This window comes from Erpetoichthys calabaricus, chromosome 12, assembly GCF_900747795.2.
Source record: "Erpetoichthys calabaricus chromosome 12, fErpCal1.3, whole genome shotgun sequence".
Lineage (NCBI taxonomy): Eukaryota > Metazoa > Chordata > Cladistia > Polypteriformes > Polypteridae > Erpetoichthys > Erpetoichthys calabaricus.
This window is the reverse complement of record NC_041405.2, coordinates 70,710,963-70,730,500: the sequence shown is the minus strand read 5'-3', so window position 1 is coordinate 70,730,500 and position 19,538 is coordinate 70,710,963. Positions and strand designations below refer to the sequence as shown.

The window sequence follows — 19,538 nt, the reverse complement described above, 5'->3', positions numbered from 1 at the left end:
CATGAAAGTGATATCAAGTATAAATCTAAGGATTCTAAATGTGCAGAGAGCTGGAATATCATAAATTTACTGTGTTCTGTGCGGCGATTGCTGCTTGCCACTGCTGTCAGTTCAGGAGGAAGCCCCAGAAGCATGTAATGATTAACATCAGGGTCGGTTTTAAGATGACATTTATGACGGGCTACTTCAATGATAAACTATGAGATTAAAGTGGACATTTCAAGATTAAAGCCAAAATTTCCACTTTAATTACAAAATATACCTTTTCACTGTGTCCTTAATTTTGTTCTCTGTGGCTCAAATATGCTGCCGTACACTCTGATGCTGTTGTGAAGGTGCAAAAAAAAAAGACAGCACAGAGGATGGTATGTGAGATCTTTAAAATGTATCTTGTCATTACATTGGGGAATATGCGATGCTTGAATATAAAAGCACCACGAATGCATTTGTATGTGGGCATTTTGCTTCACCACATCGAACCATTCATCAAACATTGAAGTACGCACATCGATCCAAGGTAATCCGCATAGTGGCTTTCTGTCACATGCAGATAGTAAACAGAGACTCTGATGTCACGTTCTGATCACACTGTGCCCCCCGACTTTTTGCCGGTACTGCAACTCGCGCACATGTCGCGTTAATTTCTGAAGATGTGCTCAGAGGATGCATCAAATGAATGTTGGGAACGCATGGCAGCCATGATGCATGTGCATACACATTCTGAGCATGAAGTATAAACCGGCCCTAACTCCACACAGCATTTGCAGTATTTTTCCATTATTTTTCCTAATTGAGGCTTTCATTTCTGAAGATGATTTAATTTTTGTGTTTGTTTTAAGGATTTTGTTTTCCATTATTGCATCTAGTTCTTCTGTTTATTAGTCTCCATTTTGTCTGTGCATTGTTGCGTTCTTATTAGCATTCTCATTGAATTTTGGATTGGTGATGTCAATGTTACCTCCACTATAAATATGATGGTGTGGGCAGGTTCGATATAACTTCTGCCTTTTTATAACAAAAAAGTTTAGTGGTATTTAGTTTCTTTACCAAGCAGGTCCTAGAGTGAGGAATTTGGCTTTTAATGAAGCTGTGATTCTGTCTTTTTCTGTCATCGCCCTTTGGTTTAATTCATTCAGTTATGACTGTCTTCTAAGCTTTGACCTTATCTTTCAGCCTCTTTATCATCTATTGGTCTTCCTCTGCTCACAATCATTCTCAAACATACTATTGTGCCCATAGCAGCATTCAATGAGGTGTCCGACATTCCGGATGCAGAAGCCAAAACATCCTGCTAAGTCCCCAAGTGCAAATGCCTTTTCTGATTGCTGATTCACAGCAATTCGTGTTTCAGCTTCTATCATAGGCTCGTGATTAGATTTCTGTGACAACTTGCCTTCATGTTATTTTTGAGTCTAGACTTTTGTGGCAGCACACCTTCAGATTATTGTATAGTTTCAAGTCTGGAATTTTGATGGCAGTACACCTTCTGATTGTTGATTTCTTATAGTTTTCTTTTTCATTAAACACAGTTTTGCACTTCAATTTTGCCTACCTCTTCTCTGGTTGAAGGATATATCCCTATAACAACTTCAGACTTTGTGCTCTTAGTATTTTATGTCTTCTTCTTCATGCCTCACAACATTTCTGTTCTCGACTTCATTTATAATTTTTGTATTGCAGTTTTGGTGACAACATGTCTTTTAATTAACAACTCCTAGCAATTCTTCTTTGACTTCATTTATAGTTTAACTCTTCAGTTTTTGGCAGAGCCCTTTCTGAGTTTTAGAAATTGACTCATTACAATTGCTTGAAAGCATGTGCAACTACTGTATAATTGTGCCTGTTGCTGGATCAAGAGGATTTGAGAATGCTGTGTTATGAATAATTGAAAGCACGGGTATTGGCTCTAACTGTACTCATTAACCTTACAACTGCAACAAACCATACATCAGAATCTGGAAAAGAATAGCCATCCAATGACCACTGAGCTGAGATACAACCATGTATGATGACCGGAGAGCTGAAGAATAATAAGCATCCAGTCACTAGAACATGTAATGATTGTGTAATGATACATTTCTGAATTCACTGTGTACAGGATTTCATTCTTCCATGCCACAGCATTTCATGTTGATACAGTTTTAGGATGGAAGACCAAATTTCATTACTTTTATTAATAAACCTGTACTGTTGATGAACAGTTTCAACTTTAAGCATTGCAAAAATTAATGAATAAGTGTTTTGTAAAGATGTAAACAAGCATTATATTGTACTGTAAATTGGTTGTTTTGACTTACTAATGAAAGTTAATAGCCTGTTTTGTAGTCACCTTGACTGGTAATAAGCCAATGCACCATATGCAGAGTGTATTTACTTAACTGTGCCAGAAAAGCATTTTATTTAGTAGAATACAATTGCATTTTTATTGCAAATGAGCTCTAGATTATTAATTTAATCACTTTTAAGAAGTGTGACAGGCACAAAATACATGTAATGTAATGAAAGCACTGAATATCTACACCAAAATAATTCTGATTCTCAGAAAACTAAATTGAAAAAGAGAACAAACAAGCATTCATGTGGAAGGTCTGGCTGGTATCTTAGATACGGCATGGACATAACAGTGAGTTAACTCCAAACCTATACAGTAGTACTTGTGGATTTAAAGACTTAAAGAGTTACTGCAAAAAGATGGACCCTTAAGAGATCTTAATCAAAAACCTTCCTTAAAAATGCAAAATTAATGACATTGTTCTGCCTTTCAACAGTACTTCTTTGAGGTTGTGGTCAAAAGATTTGATGTCAGATAGACTTTTCCTTACCGGTAAATGGCCAATGAGAGGGGCAACGCTGTCTGATACGTAGTTGATGTTTCCATCTATGGAGAGAACTATGAGAAAAGCATCCAGAGCCTGTAAAACATCAAGCAAAAGATTGAGTTCAAGAGCCTACTGAGAAGAATGTCTAGCACTTTTCTGAAAGAAGTAGTGGGCCTTACCTCTAACATTAGCTGTGTGAACTCCTCATTGCTGAGGAATGATGGCTTCCAGTCCTGCCTGGTCTCACATGATTGTGTCTGTGCAGTTATTTCTGGAATAATAGCCAATTACAGCCTCCATTTACAAAAGTTGTCAGAATATACAATTTAAGAACCAAAAAAATGCTTAATTAAATTTATCATTTCACCCAATCTAAAACTAATTAGTTTGTAATTATCTAAATATTATACATCTTTGAATATATAAATGTGTCAGTTAGTTTCACAACCACCACTACAGCATACAGTATATGTTGGGTGGTATCCAGATGAAGTACACTTATTGCGACCTTTTGACAGTTGTACTCCTGCTACAGAATGCCTTTAACAACAAGTTAGTTACACAAATAACTAAGTGAGTTTAACTAGAGTGAACTGTAGATCTTTATGAGGCTGGGTAGTTATCCTGACATTTGTTGCTTGTATGGATAAAACAGTTGGACAATTAAAAAAAAAACTGCCGGAAGTACCCTTGTGTCTATTGGAAAGGATCTAAGAGCCTTATGGCAACAGTAGCAAATAACACAACAATTCCTGTATCGATGACTTGCACCATCTGAGAGATGAGACCTAATCTTTGTACCACTGGGCAACATCTCAAACTACTGGCTGATGACTTGAACAGATGACACTTCATTCACAGCATTCACCAGTGGCATTTCACTTTTGGGAATTGTGTCTTGAGTTGTGTCACGCTAAAGCAATCACTGATCGATATTTTCAGGAATGAGTACCACTGATGGTGGAACAATAGGACAGTGGGAAAACAGCACAATTCCACATATCTTCTTTCACATAAAGTACATCCCTTTGTAGTTGGGCTGCCTTATTCATTTTTGAACTGGACAATGGCTGATAATAGCTCATTTTCCTTGTCATCCATGTCAGTGCATGGGATCTGTCAGATAGTCAGATTGTCAGTGCACGGGACATTCTGGGAATCCACTGATAGTCTACTCCAAACTGAACACAGGCTATTGTCTTCATCCTTAATACTTGATTTAATGGGCTTACATGTAAACACTCTCTATAGCAACAACTCCCATGTATAATACAGTTGTGATATCATAAATTATTTCATTATAGACTTTGAAACCATTTCTAGCTGATCGATTTCCTATTCAATGTACTCATTTTATACTACAGAATGTTTTTAAATGGTATAGGCTCTGGACTCCTGCAACCCTGAATTAGATTAAGGTATTGAGTATTATTATATTATCTTGAAATAAATAAAAATTATAACGTACATTTTTGACTATATTAAATAGAAGGCAGAGTTTTCAATTTACCATGAAACAAATGACTCAAATGTATGATCTTTTCATTTTTAAATGTAGCCTTCATGGAAGAGATTCACATACTCCACCTATTTAGTGCACAGACAGGTAGGCTTGAATAATAGGAAATAGCCTAAATGGTGTTCAGAGAAGGTTATCCTTTAATTTTCTCACCTTTCTTTAACAAATTTGGTATTTAATGCATGGTCATAGGGAGAACCATAAGTAGGTTGTCTAACAAGGACTTTAAGGGAGACTTGTGTCTAACAAGGGCCACAGGGAGACTTGTGGAATGGACGAACATTAAGCTCCAATCCTGGATAGGATGCCAAATGGTGTAAAGGTACCTTTGATTATCATATCCATTTTATGAACAGTTTATCTTCAGGTTTTTGTGTTTTAGGGTCATCATTGTCTTGTGTACAGAGTACAGTGAAATTCTTATGGCATGTGCTAACCAACATACAACATGTAGCCACTCTCTATTAACATGATTAATGAATGTTACTTTGAATATTACCTTACATTGAAATTTCTGTTTTCCTTACCTAAAAATGGTCTCTAGTTTCAGCCTCACAAGAGCTTTTAATTTTGTCTCCGTGATAAAGATGATGTTTATTGAATTAGTCTACTGTGTCGGATGGAGCCAGAGAAATTTCTGGCAATAATAGGCTACACTTGCAGAAATGCCAAATAACCTTTAAAATGTTCCTAATCTACAGCCTTGGTATTTCTATGTATTGATCAGACAAAATGGACAAAGAGTTCCATCAAATGCAATAAGTATAGTAGATTTCAATTCTGGTCTGCTTTATCTCATGATGCTGTTAGCAAAAATGTAATCACTCTATATATATATAAAATCCTAAGCCTAAAAGTGCAACGATTTTGTGCAACGATTTTATGTGACGTTTTTATGTCACATTTTTTGTCATGCTTTAAATCGGGCTTATTTTAAAACCTACATATATATGTTTGGTATCATTCCTTTTAGAATTTATCGAACTTTAATATGATGGTGTTAGATTTTCAGATTCTTATTCCGTTTTTAAATTATAAACTTAAAAATATCAAGAACTCACGTCCTGTGAGACAAGACTTAACCAAGAGATTTAACCACGCCCAGGGCTGGAAATAAAAGACAAAGAGTAGGACAGATGCTATACAGACTTTTAAATGTTCAAAGCACTGCGCGAGATTCAGATCACGCAGCATGGCAGCAGCAGCAAGCCAGCAGCTGTTCGAGCAAAGAGGAGGTAAAAAAAACTGTATTCATTTCCCATTGTATCACCATTTAAGAGGGGGTTTCGGAGGAGCATCCACGTCTCCTTGGGGTGCGTTCAGCCCCCCTCTTCACAATGCGAGCAGCAGAGATGCGAAGTGGCTGGTGCTTCGCGCAGGCCAAGGGGGTTGGCGAACGAAGCAAGCAGGGAGCGAACCCCCTAGTTGAGATATATGATTATTAGCTTAAAAGGTAGGGAAACATAATAGCACAAGGTGGAATGCTAGTGCCTCACAGTTCCAGGGATTTCCTCAAATTCCTTTTTTACTGTCTGTGGTGAATTTGCACATTTTTCTCTTTGTTGTGTCAATTTTCTGGTAATTTGGCATCTTCTCACATCTTTAAGAAATGGAAATAAGATTAATTTGGTGGCTCTTAAATACCCAGAAGTGTGTGTGTGTGTGTGTGTGTGTGTGTGTTTGTGTGCACACCAGTAATATTTTGGCATCTTCCTAGGATTAGTTATTCTGCTGTCATGCTATCTCTTCACACGACTGATCTGGATAATTGGGTTCAGATCCTGTGGTGCTATAATGTAGCCTACCTTTGAACACTTTTTGATGGTTGAATTAGGAGCATATATTACATTTGGTCTAAAGCTGAAATCCACTGATTTTTTTGTAAACTTCATTTTAATGCGTGTCACTATTTCTATATAGTAATTTAAAGAGAATGTGCTAATGAACATCTACAGATTCCAGGTCTTTGAAGGGAAGGAATGTGAAGAGCATTGACTGTGATACTCTGACAGTTAACACATTATAATAGCTTTATAACACTAAGTGGCACACAAGCTTTGGGTGGCTGCAGATTGTACCAAGAGGCTGCTCCTCGTCTTCATGGCCCCCATAGAGATTGCTAGTGTCTTTGGTGAGGTTATATGAAGTAACAACACCTTCTAATTCATTACTTTGTAGCCAGAGGTGTGATGCTATTTTGGCCAAATATATGTTTGGTTTGTGTCTAGCAAGGAGAGGGCGTTCCACCTGGTGTTAAACTCCTGCATTGAAATCAGATTAGCTGGAAGAGGCTCCAATTTCCTGCAACTCAAAATTACATATCTGGTATAGTAAAGGTCTAATTCAATATTTAATATCTCAAAAAAAAGTACACATTTTAGGGATTGTTTTCTTGATGATGAAGACCGCTTCTAAGCAATCTGTATTCTAATGGGACCTTCTGATGTTACAGCAGAATATATCTCTTTTGTTTTATAAATCTCTTATATATATTTCTCTTCTGGCTCGTCCTGCTTCCTCTTCAAAAGTGGTCCCGCCCACATGCAGCTGACATGGCATTTCTTGATTGCTGTTCGTCCTCTTCCAACCCTTTCTCACGCTGCCTGCGGCTCCTCTTCAAAACTGGTCTCGCCCACACGCAGCCAACACGGCATTTCTCGATTCCTATTCCTGCTCTTCCAAACCCTTCTCCACACTGCCTAAGGCCTCCCATACACCCCCACGCCGCTTTTCTCGATTCGTATTCCTCCTTTGGACTACCGCGTTCCCTGCTTCTCTCTCATGACCCCATTGGTGTCATGTCACCGCCCTATATCTAGCCTGACTGCGTGACCTTTCACTTCAGCCAAGTGTGCGCCTGGGAGTCTTTTCCGTAGCCTGCTACAGTAAGGTACTCTGTCGACCATTGGCATTGGTTTCGCTCCTTGCTATTCGTTTCGCTCCTTCTTATTTTCTTTAGACTGTGATGGTTGTTTCCTAAGACTTTCTTATAAAATGAATGACAGTATCCCTAATTTCCACCAAATACTGTCTGTTATCTTCCGCGGTTCTCGAGCCCTCACCGTTGCCTCTTCCATCAATAAACACAGGCTGTCGAATAAAATGAAAGTCCTAAAACTCACAAAAAATAAGAGAGCTCTCAAAAGTGAAACTCAATTTGTTCAATGGCTTCTTCAATTTCGGGAAGGTAAAACTAGAGACACGGCAGAACTACCTTCTCAATGTTTACCACAACAACAAGACCCAGTTGCTCAACTTTACTGTGATATTAATTTCTCAACTGTGACTTCCCAAGAACTTGCTACAAAACCAAAATTGAACGTCACAAATGACGATTCTCAACATATTAACAGCAAAGTTCTTGATCTTATACAGGGTGAAAAAGTGACCTTCAAGATTGTAGATACAGTAGTCAGTGACGATCCTAATGATCAACTAACATACCCACAGGAGTTTTTACACACCCTTACACCAACTGGCATGCCTCCCCATATCCTTCATCTGAGGCTGGGAGTTATAGTTATGCTCCTCCGAAATATTATACCATCAAAAGGTCTTTGCAACGGAGCAAAACTCATTGTTACCCGAATACATACAAATATTATTGAGTGCAAACTGATCGTTATCCAAAATTCTGAAACAATCTTCATTCCCAGAATCTCTCTCCTTCTGACACCAATCTCCCTTTTAAATTTAAATGCACACAATTCCCACTCAGACCCGCCTTCTCCATGACTATCAACAAGTCCCAAGAACAAACGTTTGCAAAGATTTGCGTTAACCTACAACAACCAGTCTTTAGCCACGGTCAGTTGTACGTGGCTTTTTCTAGGGTTAGATCTTTCGACTCATTATCTGTCGTCTCCACCAAAACACCTATTCACAACTCCGTCTTTCAAGGAGTATTTATTACTTCTTGATTTCTGAATTCCTTTCTCACCGTTTTCTGTTCCTATTCTTACACTGCCGTATGCTATGGCGGGTGTCGGCTAGTAAAAGAATTATATTACTGTAGCATGAATGAAGATGTGGAGGTCTTCGCAGTCATGATGGACAAATGCACATTGATTTTTCTTTGGTGTGCATGCTGGCTCCTTTGAGCTCAACTTGACTCGATGCCCTGCCTCAAACTGTCATTCCTTTTTGTTGCTTTTCATTGGAACAGACAAGTTCATTTTGACAGTACAGAAGTTAGCAGCTGGCAAGTCAGCTAATAGGTAAAATGAAAACGATTAAATTCAAATTTGATACTTGCTTTTTTAGAATGATCCTGAACATGATTTTTATTTCAGGTTTCAAGTGGATAAATCTCATTTTTAAAGAACTTGAGTAGAAATTAAATATTAAAAAAGAAGCAATTGCTTTTCACATACTGTATATATTAGTTCATTTTATGCAGTCTGTTCCAGAGGTTTTACCAGTAGGCAGGTACTCAATGGAGCACTGGGCCATTTTAAGCCTTAATTGAAGGAAATGGTACAAAACCCATGTGGCTCAAGGTGATGTAAAGAAGGTGCAAACAGCAGTGAGAGATATGCACATCCGGATGTCACAGAGAATGCATAGTCGGCTTTCACTTTATCCAGTTTATCCAACAATTTTCTGAACCCACTTAATCTAATTCTAGGATCTCTGGGAAGTGGAGACTATCCCAGCAACATAAGTCATAAGGCAGGCTCCAGCCCGGCAAGGGGTGCCAGATCACATTCATATGCACACTCACACTTGGTCAAATTGGAGTTATCAGCTTACTAAATATGCACATCTTTGGAATATCAGAGGAAAAGCAGAACCCTGGTGAAAGACCCATACACTGCTGGGACTTGAACCCAAAGCACTGGAACTATAAGGAAACAGTGTTCACCCATGTGTAACCCTTCACCAAAACAATAACAATGACCTACCATTTTGGACCACAATATTTGTATCCTGTTTTATTGCATGTCTCTGAGCAAATCACTGCACCTGCCATTGCCTGGAGTATAGTAGCAGTAGCAGTAACACTATTAGTAGAGGTAGCAGTATTATCACCAGTACAGTGGGTAAATATTACGCCCTGTATTTAAACTACGGGTGATGCGTTGGTCACCAGGTGGAATAAAGCCTGTTTAATTCATTAAGAGTGAATAAGCCATTACAACAACAGCATCTCCAACTAGCACTCAAGTTTCATGCGAGGTACCTTTCTGCTTCTGCAAGAAGTCGATTGTCCTCTGTAGTATGGTTGACTTGTCCATTTTCCGGGGATGGCCATGCCCTTGCAGCATAGTGCATAGCTCCTTAATAAGAATGTTGAACTGGTCTCTTCTCTTCTTCTCGGATTTATTGCGTGAAGCCCTTTTTAAAACATGAAATTAAAAGAAAAAGCAAATGAGTGCAAAAAGGGCAATTTTCCACCTTATGCAAGGGGGAGAAAACAAAAAAGTATATGAAAAGGAATCATTACCTGCATTTGAAAAAGTAATCACCCCAAGACAACTGAATCACGTTATGAGACACAGTGTTAAGTTCATTTCTTTAAACAATGGCTGTTCTGTTTCAGAAGGACACATAATTGGGCATCTGTAAAAGAGCATGGCTCTTTTCATTTGAACTGGTCCCTATTCTAAATAGCTGATTTCATAGAATAAAGCAATTTGCTGAGGATTAATCATACCCCTTCTCTCTGTCTTCTCTTTTATTTGCTGTTACTTAACCCTCTTAAAAAGAAAAGCAAAATTTATGATATAATTATTGAAGTGGGAGTTGGTAAAGGCCAGCAAGAAAAAATGATTATACTCAATTGGACCAGTGCTTGATGGCCATGACCCAGATGTACTGAAAGAACATCTAATATATGCTGTAGATAGATAGATAGATAGATAGATAGATAGATAGATAGATAGATAGATAGATAGATAGATAGATAGATAGATAGATAGATAGATAGATAGATAGATAGATAGATAGATAGATACTGTAGATCTTTAATTGTTCTCAGGTGTAAATTTGGCAATGAAGACTCCCCATGTAAAGGTGCATAATACCTTTTTGCTCTGTCCTTCTCATCTTCATCAAAAAGATCTTCCACACAAGTGCTGCTTTCAAAAGAAAAACAAAAACAAAACATCAGCCTTGGGACCTGACCTAAAATGGATGTAGTTCACGTCTGTCCCCTGACCTTTCTTTATCAGCACAATGCTAAGCTGCTCTGCTAAAGACTATGCTTTTTTTATACAGATTAGAGCTCTCCAGAGGCCATATTTAGCATTATGTGTGCAATGGCTAATTTAGGCTCTGCCTATTAAGAAAGCAGTCCTATAAACAGCTACTAAAGTCTGCAAAGATGGATGGATCTAGACTAGATGTCATGCAGAGTCCCATACATTAGATTTATTTAACAGACCTACTGTTTATCAGCTTGATGCTGGCAGAAAAATAAACCAAACCCAAGCAAACAGAGGTACCTTTAACAGTCAACAAAATATGTGAGGGATCATTTTTGATACAATTTGACAGACATGAGTGGCTACCAGTGAAGCTTTTCTTTTACAATATAACAGTAATGCACCTGAAAGCTGAAATAGCTGTTAGAATTTGTTAAGTAGTAAAAAAGAGAAACACAGAGCGCTTGTGCCTGTTACTGTGGAAACAAGGCCAGTGACCCCAGGTGAATGCTCTCACAAAAGACATACCACCATTCACAACATCAATTTTAGGAGTAACAGATACATAGAAGACAGATATGCTACCAGTCTAGGAAATAGTAATAACATGAAGCAGAGTCACAGTTTTCAACTTACTCCCAATCCCTCCTGCTAGCCAGGCTGTGGCTCCCCAACTTTGCCAGGTTGTCCATTCTCACTCCCACGCCCGTCTGAGCCCTCTCTCTTGTCTTATTTTTCCCATTCAGGCACCTTGCTTTCAACTCACTCAAAGGCCTAAAGTTGAAGTCCTCCTCCTCCTTTGGGATGCACTCAGGGTGGTGCTGTACAAATCCAACCAGAACCTAAACAAAAAATGCAAGACATAAGATAGCAAGAAGAGTCATATGGCATTCTTTTTCAAACTTCTCCTGCTAATGAAAAGTGACATTATACAGGAGAGCAAATGAAGGTGACTGAGAAGATCCCCATTTCTGCATCTGCTAGGCTAAATTGCAAAGTGACTGGAGTGCTGGAGCAGTGTTACTCTTTTTGAGTCATGCTTAACCTTTCGGAGCACCAGTTGACCATTTGACTGCATTGGTAATTAATAAATCATAAGGAGACGAGATGATGCGATGATTAGCACTGCTACCTTATAGTTTCTAAATAATGGGTTCAAATTCCAACCCATTCACTACCTTGTCTGGATGTGTTATTGTTACTGCCTTCTCTCATTCCAGTTTCCTTTCTCAAACGTCCATGTTAGTTTAACTGATGAGCATAGTATGGAGTTAAGATAACTGTTAAAATTCCGTGTCCGAGTACCACTCATTTTGCAAGTGCAATTACCTTTTGAACACATTTTACAAGTAAGAGTTACATTTTGAGTGCATTCTGTAAGCACAAGTTATAATCTGACTACATTTTAATCGTATTTTGTAAGCGCAAGTTACATTTTGATTTTACAAGGGCGAGTTACATTACTGTCAAAATTATGAGCACAAAAGCAGCAAGGTAAGGATGGGATGTTGTTCTTCTAGCCCAGGGGTCTCCAATCACAGTCCTGGAGGGCCGCAGTGGCTGCAGGTTTTTGTTCTAACCCGGTTGCTTAATTAGAAAGCAATTCTGCCAATAATTTAATTTCATGGCTTGTTAGTGCTTTAAGTCTGCTATGTCAGGTCATTCTCATATCCTAGACTTTCTTCCCCTACCTAAGGATATCATCCAAATGATTTGAAGGCTAAAATGGGCGAGCAATTCTCAATCATTCACTTTTTTCTCTTTACTTTCCTTCCAAGTATTTAATTAAACCAAATAATGCAAGATAAATACACACTGGCGTAAATGGTAACAAGCCAAATGGAGAAATGCTGGTCTCTTTTGTCATTCGCATGTTATTGCTAATTAGGATCCATTAAAAATTGAATTGAATACAGCTGTTTAAGATGAAAATAAGCAATAAGCATTCAAAATCTTAATGAGCGAGACAACTGAAGTGAAGCAGAAGTGTTACTTGAGCAATTAGTGCTTCTTATTAAGCAACTGGGTTGGAGCAAAAACCTGCAGCCACTGTGGCCCTCCAGGACTGTGATTGGAGACCCCTGTTCTAGCCAATGGGAATACTCAATGCTACCCAGTCTTTAATTAGGCACACCTCCTTCCTCACCTCCAAAGGAGAATCCTCATAGTCTACTTCATGACTTGGAACTTAATAAAAGTATGCATGTTTTCTGCAGTTGTTGTATTCGATTCAGTACCCCCTGTTCCTCCTGGCAAAAATGTCAATCAAATCTCAAATCAATGTTTGATTCTTTTAAGGTGTTGAGATCAGAATACTTGTGTGAACGAAGAATCACACAGATGTGCCTTTATACATAAAATATTTATTATTTTACAGCTTTTTCAAAAACATTTTTTGTCTATTAAGCTTTGTTCTTAGGGGTATAGTACTCATCCTCCTAAGTACTCTGATCACTAGTGGAGGGGAATAGGATGATTAACCCGTGATGTCCCGAATTCAAATCTTATCAATTGTGAGTGCAGACATCTGTTCGTCACATGCCACCAGAGTATTTTAATGTATAATAAGGAATAAGAAATTAGTTCCTACACATTTTAAAACAATCTTGTGTCTCATAATATAAAAGGATCTAGCAATCACTTTAATTTTTTTCCTTTTGAATTGATAATAAAGTGGGAAGCAAAACTGATGTATGAGGCATAAGATTTGCACTAAGGAATATGAAATTAGTTGATTCAAAAATGTATATCATTCTTGTCTTTCATAATGCATGAAGAACTCTTTCACTTTCTTTTTTTTGGACAATCTGAGTTTGCTCAATGAATGTTCAACACTACATTTTAAGGAGGATGGGTGTATCACCTGCATTTTCTTTTTCTAACTAAAAATAAAGGGGGGTCAAAACAGATGGGTACAATAGGCCACCAGATTTGGTATCCCCCGTATAATTTAATGTAGCAGTAAGGAAAATGAAATCAGTTAAGATGTGTTTGGCACAATTCTTGTCTGTTGCAACATAAAAAGGACAAACCTTCACTTTAATGGTTAGTTTGAACTAGAAGTAGATTGGGGTAGGTCAAGTACTGCAAGCAATTTGAGTTTGCTCAACAAATGTTCAATCTCTGAAATATAATTGTAGGCGTTGTGCGTGAAATACCAAAATTCTTTTTGATCTGTCTTTGAGAAACATTGTTTTTAAACTTATAAATGATTTTCTCACACATTTGTGGATAGGACCAGCCCAGCAATTTTGGAGAAATAAGGAAATATTAAATTGGGGCCCCCTAGCCCTAACCAACACAAAAACCTAGGTGTACTTTGATTCCTTAGCAGCTTGTTTAATGAAACACTTAAAATAAAGGAAGTTGAGAGACTGCAGTCCAAATTCTCTTCAAAGTAATCTATTTTATTTGTAAATATAGAAATAAATTACATTCAGGTAAGAATTTATAAAACTGCAAATGGTATACAAAGAAGAAGGAGAGGTGCCAGATTAACCTTGGCATCTACTCTTAACATAAAATGCTTCTTATTAAGGAACAGGCTGGAGCGAAGGCTTAGAAGTACTGAAGCCCAAGTTTGCTAGCTAGCTGTTAATGAAGTTGTCATTTGTGCACTGCCCTGCTTACAGTTCAAAAATATCAACATTCAGTATCAAACAAATGGATTGAGAAGAAGAAAAAAATGAATCTGGATTAATTCCCAAAGAATACACACATTGACAACAATAACATTCTTTCTTAATTTGAATGTGAAATGAAAATCATTATTGAATTTCTAAGATTGTTACACATACTTGAGATGAGCGATCACATTATGGAGCCAACCTACAAAACAAAGACAGGTCACAAATCAAAGAATTATTTGGAATGAAAGCCTGAAGCCACTCCAGGGACCTCATTTATAAAGCCTGCATATGCACAAAGAGAGACAACTTCCCCCGCAAATGTTAGGATTTTTAAAAGAAAACTGGACAGGGGAACATACATACTGTACATTTATGGCAACTCTGACCCATGCATACGCAACATTTCAGAAAATTTAAAAAATGACAACACCCTTGATAAAATAGGGAAATGCAGTCATATCAGCTAAATGATGACTCGCACACATTATAATATTATAATTATAATGTAACATAATAATGGCTCTATAATAATTCATATCACCGAGACATTATTATAATGTGTGTTAATATGACAAACATATTAAACCTCAAATGTGCCGAGTATGACATGGAAACTGCATTTCAGTTCCTTTTTAGATGGCCAATGCTTCACATTTTGACTGAAGAAATTAGTCAATATCAAAATAAAAAACAAGAAAATGGACTGAAAAAAAGAACTTGAAATGTGAACTGTTATGAGCTAACACTGATTAACTGGCCAGCAATAAGGATACCTGAGCAAACAGCCAGCAATTAGAAAATCTGCCTGTTTTGACTTTATTTGAACTCCTTGGACTTTTTAATTCTGAACTCTTGTATCCCATGTTAAACACACTCTGTGTATATTTTAAAAAAAACTGCTATTGACTGATTTTAAATTCTGTATGTTTACTGATTTCAGCCTTTTATTTTTAGGGCAGTCTTTTAAAACCTTCAACAAATTGTTAATTTATTAGACTTGGGGCAATTAGAATCTAAAGGGACAAACAGCCAGAGAAAGGAAAACACTGATTGATTAATCTTGTAATCAGAGTTAATTAAATGTGAAGTTAGGCCTTTAAGTTTGGGTACATGCTGGGCAGATCAGGAAGGCAGATCAGAGGAGGAGAGAGAAAAGAAAGGAGAGCCGAGAAGGAGAAAAGCCCAAAGAAATTGACAAGGACCTCCACAGACTGAACACCAATTTGAAATATCTCTGCACCGAGACTGTGAAAGATTCATCTTCCATCACCTTCATTTTCTACATAAGTGTTTTCAGGGAGACTCTTTTTGAAATACATTTCTTAACTTTTAAAATCTCTTTTCTAATATATTTCTTACTTTTGCTAACATAGGTTTTACTGTGTTTTTATTAATGTTGCTTTATTATAATATTAATTTTGTACTCTTTCATTGGGTCAAGGTATATTATTAAGAGCACGCAGTGTGGGTGATTGCCATATTCCCTCAGGGTTTAGCAGCTGAGAAGAGACGTCTTCATTAGAAAGCAGTGTGGTCAGTGGGCACCTCCTTTGGTAATTGGCACAGGTGTCGCTCAGACATTTGGTCTGCTTGTGCAGAGCTACTATGTCTCTTTGCTTGAGGCAACTGCCCACATGCAGGTAAGGCCGTACACATGGGGCGCTATAAAGCAGATACCTAGCATTCATATAAACAATATAGATAACAGTAACTTTAGTGTAGGTGAACCAAAATAACCAACACAGGAATCTTTATAAAAATGTTCAAGGTATAGTTATAAGAACACATGGTGTAGGTGATTGCCATATTCCTACAGGAGTTAGCATCTGAGGAAAAGATGATTTCCCATTGTAGCAGCGTGGTGAGTGGGCACCTGCTTTGGTGATTGGCACAGGTGTAGCTTAACCATTTGGCCTGCTTATTCTGACATACTGTAGTAAGTCTCTTGAAGGAGCTGTCCATGTGCAGATAAAACTGTGCACGTGGGGTGCAATAAAGCAGCCATAATAAGGCAAAATTCCACGATAATACAGATTGTTAATTTCATGCTATGTACAGTATGTATAACATATTGATGTTTAACTGTTAGAGGTTACTTTTACTTGCTGCATTTGTTATATTTCTATTTTTTTCATATAAATATCTCATTGCCACATTTTGATTTTGTTAAGTCATTGTCAATTTATTTATAGAGCATACTTAAAACAACATCAGTAATGCTGTAGCCTAAGCACTTTACATTAAAACATACAATAAATGTAAAAGAGAATAAAACACAATAAAACAATACAACTAGAAGAAATTTGAAACAAACAAATGACTAAGAGGAGGAAACCATCAGTATCACTGAAGGTCATAGAAAACTAGAAAACAGAAATATGTCTTCAATCTAGTTTTAAACAGTTCAGTTGAAGGAACCTGCTTAATATAATAAGATGAAGAATTCCACAGATGAGGTGCAGCAGATGCCAAAGCCCTGTTCCCCTTAGTTTTGCACTTAACACAAGGGACCACAAGAGACAAATGACCAGAAGATCTAAGCTCTCTGAATGGCTGGTGTACAACACACAATTCAGATAAATAGGCAGGAGCATATCCATGTAATGACTTAAAAACCAACTGCACAATTCTAAAATCAATTCTAAAGCTAACTGACAGCCAGTGTAAAGAGGCTAAAACTGGAGATACAGAAACAAACTTTTTTGCCCCAACCAAAAAACAAGCAGTCTTAGGTAACGGGAATATTTTTACCAGCTACTATATCAGAGGAGAACTATTGTGATGTATCATATTTAGGTTACAGAACTAAGCTTAAATAAGTACAGAAAGGCTGTAGTGAGTTACATGCTGGATCATTACTGGTTGGAAATATGGATGGATTAATATTTTGGGTGTTTTTGTTTGACTTCTTAGTGAAAAAATATCTATTGAAAGATAAAGGCTACATTTCACGCCTATGTTTACAAGAAAATCTGTGACAAGACCACCTTTTTAAAAGAAAGACTCATCTCTATATATATAAAATCCAACGTCTGTCTGTCTGTCCGCTTTTTACGAGAGAACTACTTCATGGATTTAGATTGGGTTTTATTCTATAATTTGCTTGAACATTCCAGTTGAATTTGTAACTTCTCTCATCGCGTTAAGTATCATAGTTCGCTTGCAGGAGCGATTTATTTGCGCTAATCTGAGATGGAGACTGCGGGACAAGGGGAGGAGGAAGCGTGACGTCAGGAGTAGGGAACCAGGAAGGGCCCTCCTCACTGGCCTGTTTCACTACTGCATGGGTGGAGCCACAGGGGACAGCTAGATGAAGATAATGTCAAAGGACTTTCTTTCTAATCAGCAACTACAGTACAAGTGTCATAAGGATTCATGAACATCCTAGTATTTTTCTGATGATGTGAATATGAACAGGGCAGCATGGTGGCTAGAACTGCTGGCTCACAAATACTGAATTTGATTCAGGTTTTGAATCCCATTCATAGAATTTGCACATTTTCTTTCTCTATGATTGGGTATTAAACTGGAGAGATTGTGATATTTGCCCGGACACCATCAGACCAACACCGCATCTTTATCAATAATATGCTTTATTTGTCTTCCCACAACACACTAGTCAACTCAGTCCCGCACCACAACAATGTGCTTCTAGCCCCAGTCACCTTTCTCTTGGGCCTTCTCTCTCCTTGTCCCTGGGCCACCTGCACTCTCTCTCCAGGAGCTTCATCCTGCTCCTGCTCCCGACTCCAGCTCACTGACAGGAGGGAGGCGGCTCCCTTTATCCTCACCCGAATGAGCTCCAGGTGACCCTGGAAGGATCGTCCTCCATGGGTGTGGCGGAAGTGAATAAATCCCGGGCTCCATGAGGCTCAGGGCACCCCCTGGCGGTGACCAGAGGCCACAGCGGTCTTGAGCCTCCCTGCTCCCCTTCCGTGGGCCTCTTCTACTCCAGGGCGGTTGCCCCCTCGTGGCCCGGAGGATAAATAAGCCATGACCCAGTCCTTCCAGGCGTCCCGGCCGGGTCTGACCCACAGCTGCGTACCACAAGATCAACAGTGGGTACACCAGCTCACCAACACCCGACACAATGGACACAAGCACAAGTCCAGCACACATAAGACTTTTATTAAAGCGTGGGAAATGCATTTCATTTTGGTTTCCCACCTATACACTAGAAAATAAGCAAAATAAACAGTCAAATACACAGCATTTCTTCCCTAAATCCCTCTGCGTCTACTCCTTCTCAGGCAAGTGTCTGCCTCTCTCTCCTGATTCTGGCTACCTGAATGGAGTGAAGCAGCCCCTTTTATAGAGCACCCAGAAGTGTTCCAGGTATTACTTGATTTTCTTCCAGCAGCACTTCTTCATGTGGAGGCAGTCCTGCCATCAAGTACTCTGCCTTTCTCCATGTACCCCCTGGCGGTGACCACGGGCCCCAACAGGCCTGAGCTTCCAAGCTCCAAACACATAGGACTGCCCAAAGCCAAGGGGACAGCTCTCTGTCATTCTGTGGGAGGTAATGCCTTGTGAAAACTCTCTCCCCCGGTCCTTCCCTTATGAAGGCGTCCTGGCAGAGTAGAAGCCCCGGCTGTCTATTACACTGGGTAAACTGGTTTAGTGACATGACAAGTTAATTACCAACTGTGTGGGTGTAAGAGGCATAAGACAAAATGGTGCCCCTTCCTCTATTGATTCCTCCCTTGTGGCTGATGCTGTGGGGAATCCCCTGTGACCCTGAATTGAAGTATGTGAGTCTGACAATGCCAGGTTATCAGCCTGAACATAGCGATCACCCTTCAGACTGAGACACAATCTCAGTTTGCCTGTCCGGCATCAGCACTAGGATGTCAGCAAATTTCCCAGCACCATATTGCAGATGGGGTCCCCAGTACATCTCCAGGTGGTTTCTTTTTAAAAGTCAGATCTTATCCTGAACACCGACCACCCCAAGTGATCAACCTTAAAAGCATCTTTAATGATGCCAGGAACTTTGTCACTGTTTTATCTACTTAAGTTAAATTCTTTATTTTTTTCATTCATTTCAATAACACATTTTGCCTATGCTACTTCTTTGTACATTTACAGTATATTGATCATATTTTTTGTCAAACAGCTCATCTAGATACCGCCTCTTAAATACTAAATGAGTCTTGAGCTGTTGACAATAGCGGGACACTTATCAGATGTCTTTGTATCTGTTTCATAATCCTCTTCAACATTCTGTTCATTTGCTAAACAATTCTGAACAATTTCTTATCATGTGGTTGGTTGCAGGGACCTGGAGGTAATTCTGGGAATGGTCAACATTAGGCAGGGGTTTACTTACACATCCATATTAACTCATATCAGCACAATTTAGAATATAGAGTCATAAAATTATAAGAACCAAAATAAGCACTGGGATAAAATGTCCATTAGTGTG

The 19,538-nt window shown here is 38.5% G+C and overlaps 1 protein-coding gene across 1 annotated transcript in view; it reads right to left on the bottom strand.

Moving 5' to 3' along the window:
* The window catches only part of npas2 (neuronal PAS domain protein 2), a 240,449-nt gene that overhangs the window by 80,488 nt on the left and 140,423 nt on the right, over positions 1-19,538 (bottom strand). Inside the window, exons 2-6 of the mRNA XM_051935191.1 lie at positions 11,121-11,326; positions 10,365-10,418; positions 9,521-9,675; positions 2,999-3,090; positions 2,823-2,912 (exon numbers count right to left, since the gene is read on the bottom strand). Coding sequence (XP_051791151.1) covers positions 2,823-2,912; positions 2,999-3,090; positions 9,521-9,675; positions 10,365-10,418; positions 11,121-11,176 — 447 coding nt within the window. The 5' untranslated portion in view covers positions 11,177-11,326. The remainder of the gene's footprint in view (positions 1-2,822; positions 2,913-2,998; positions 3,091-9,520; positions 9,676-10,364; positions 10,419-11,120; positions 11,327-19,538) is intronic.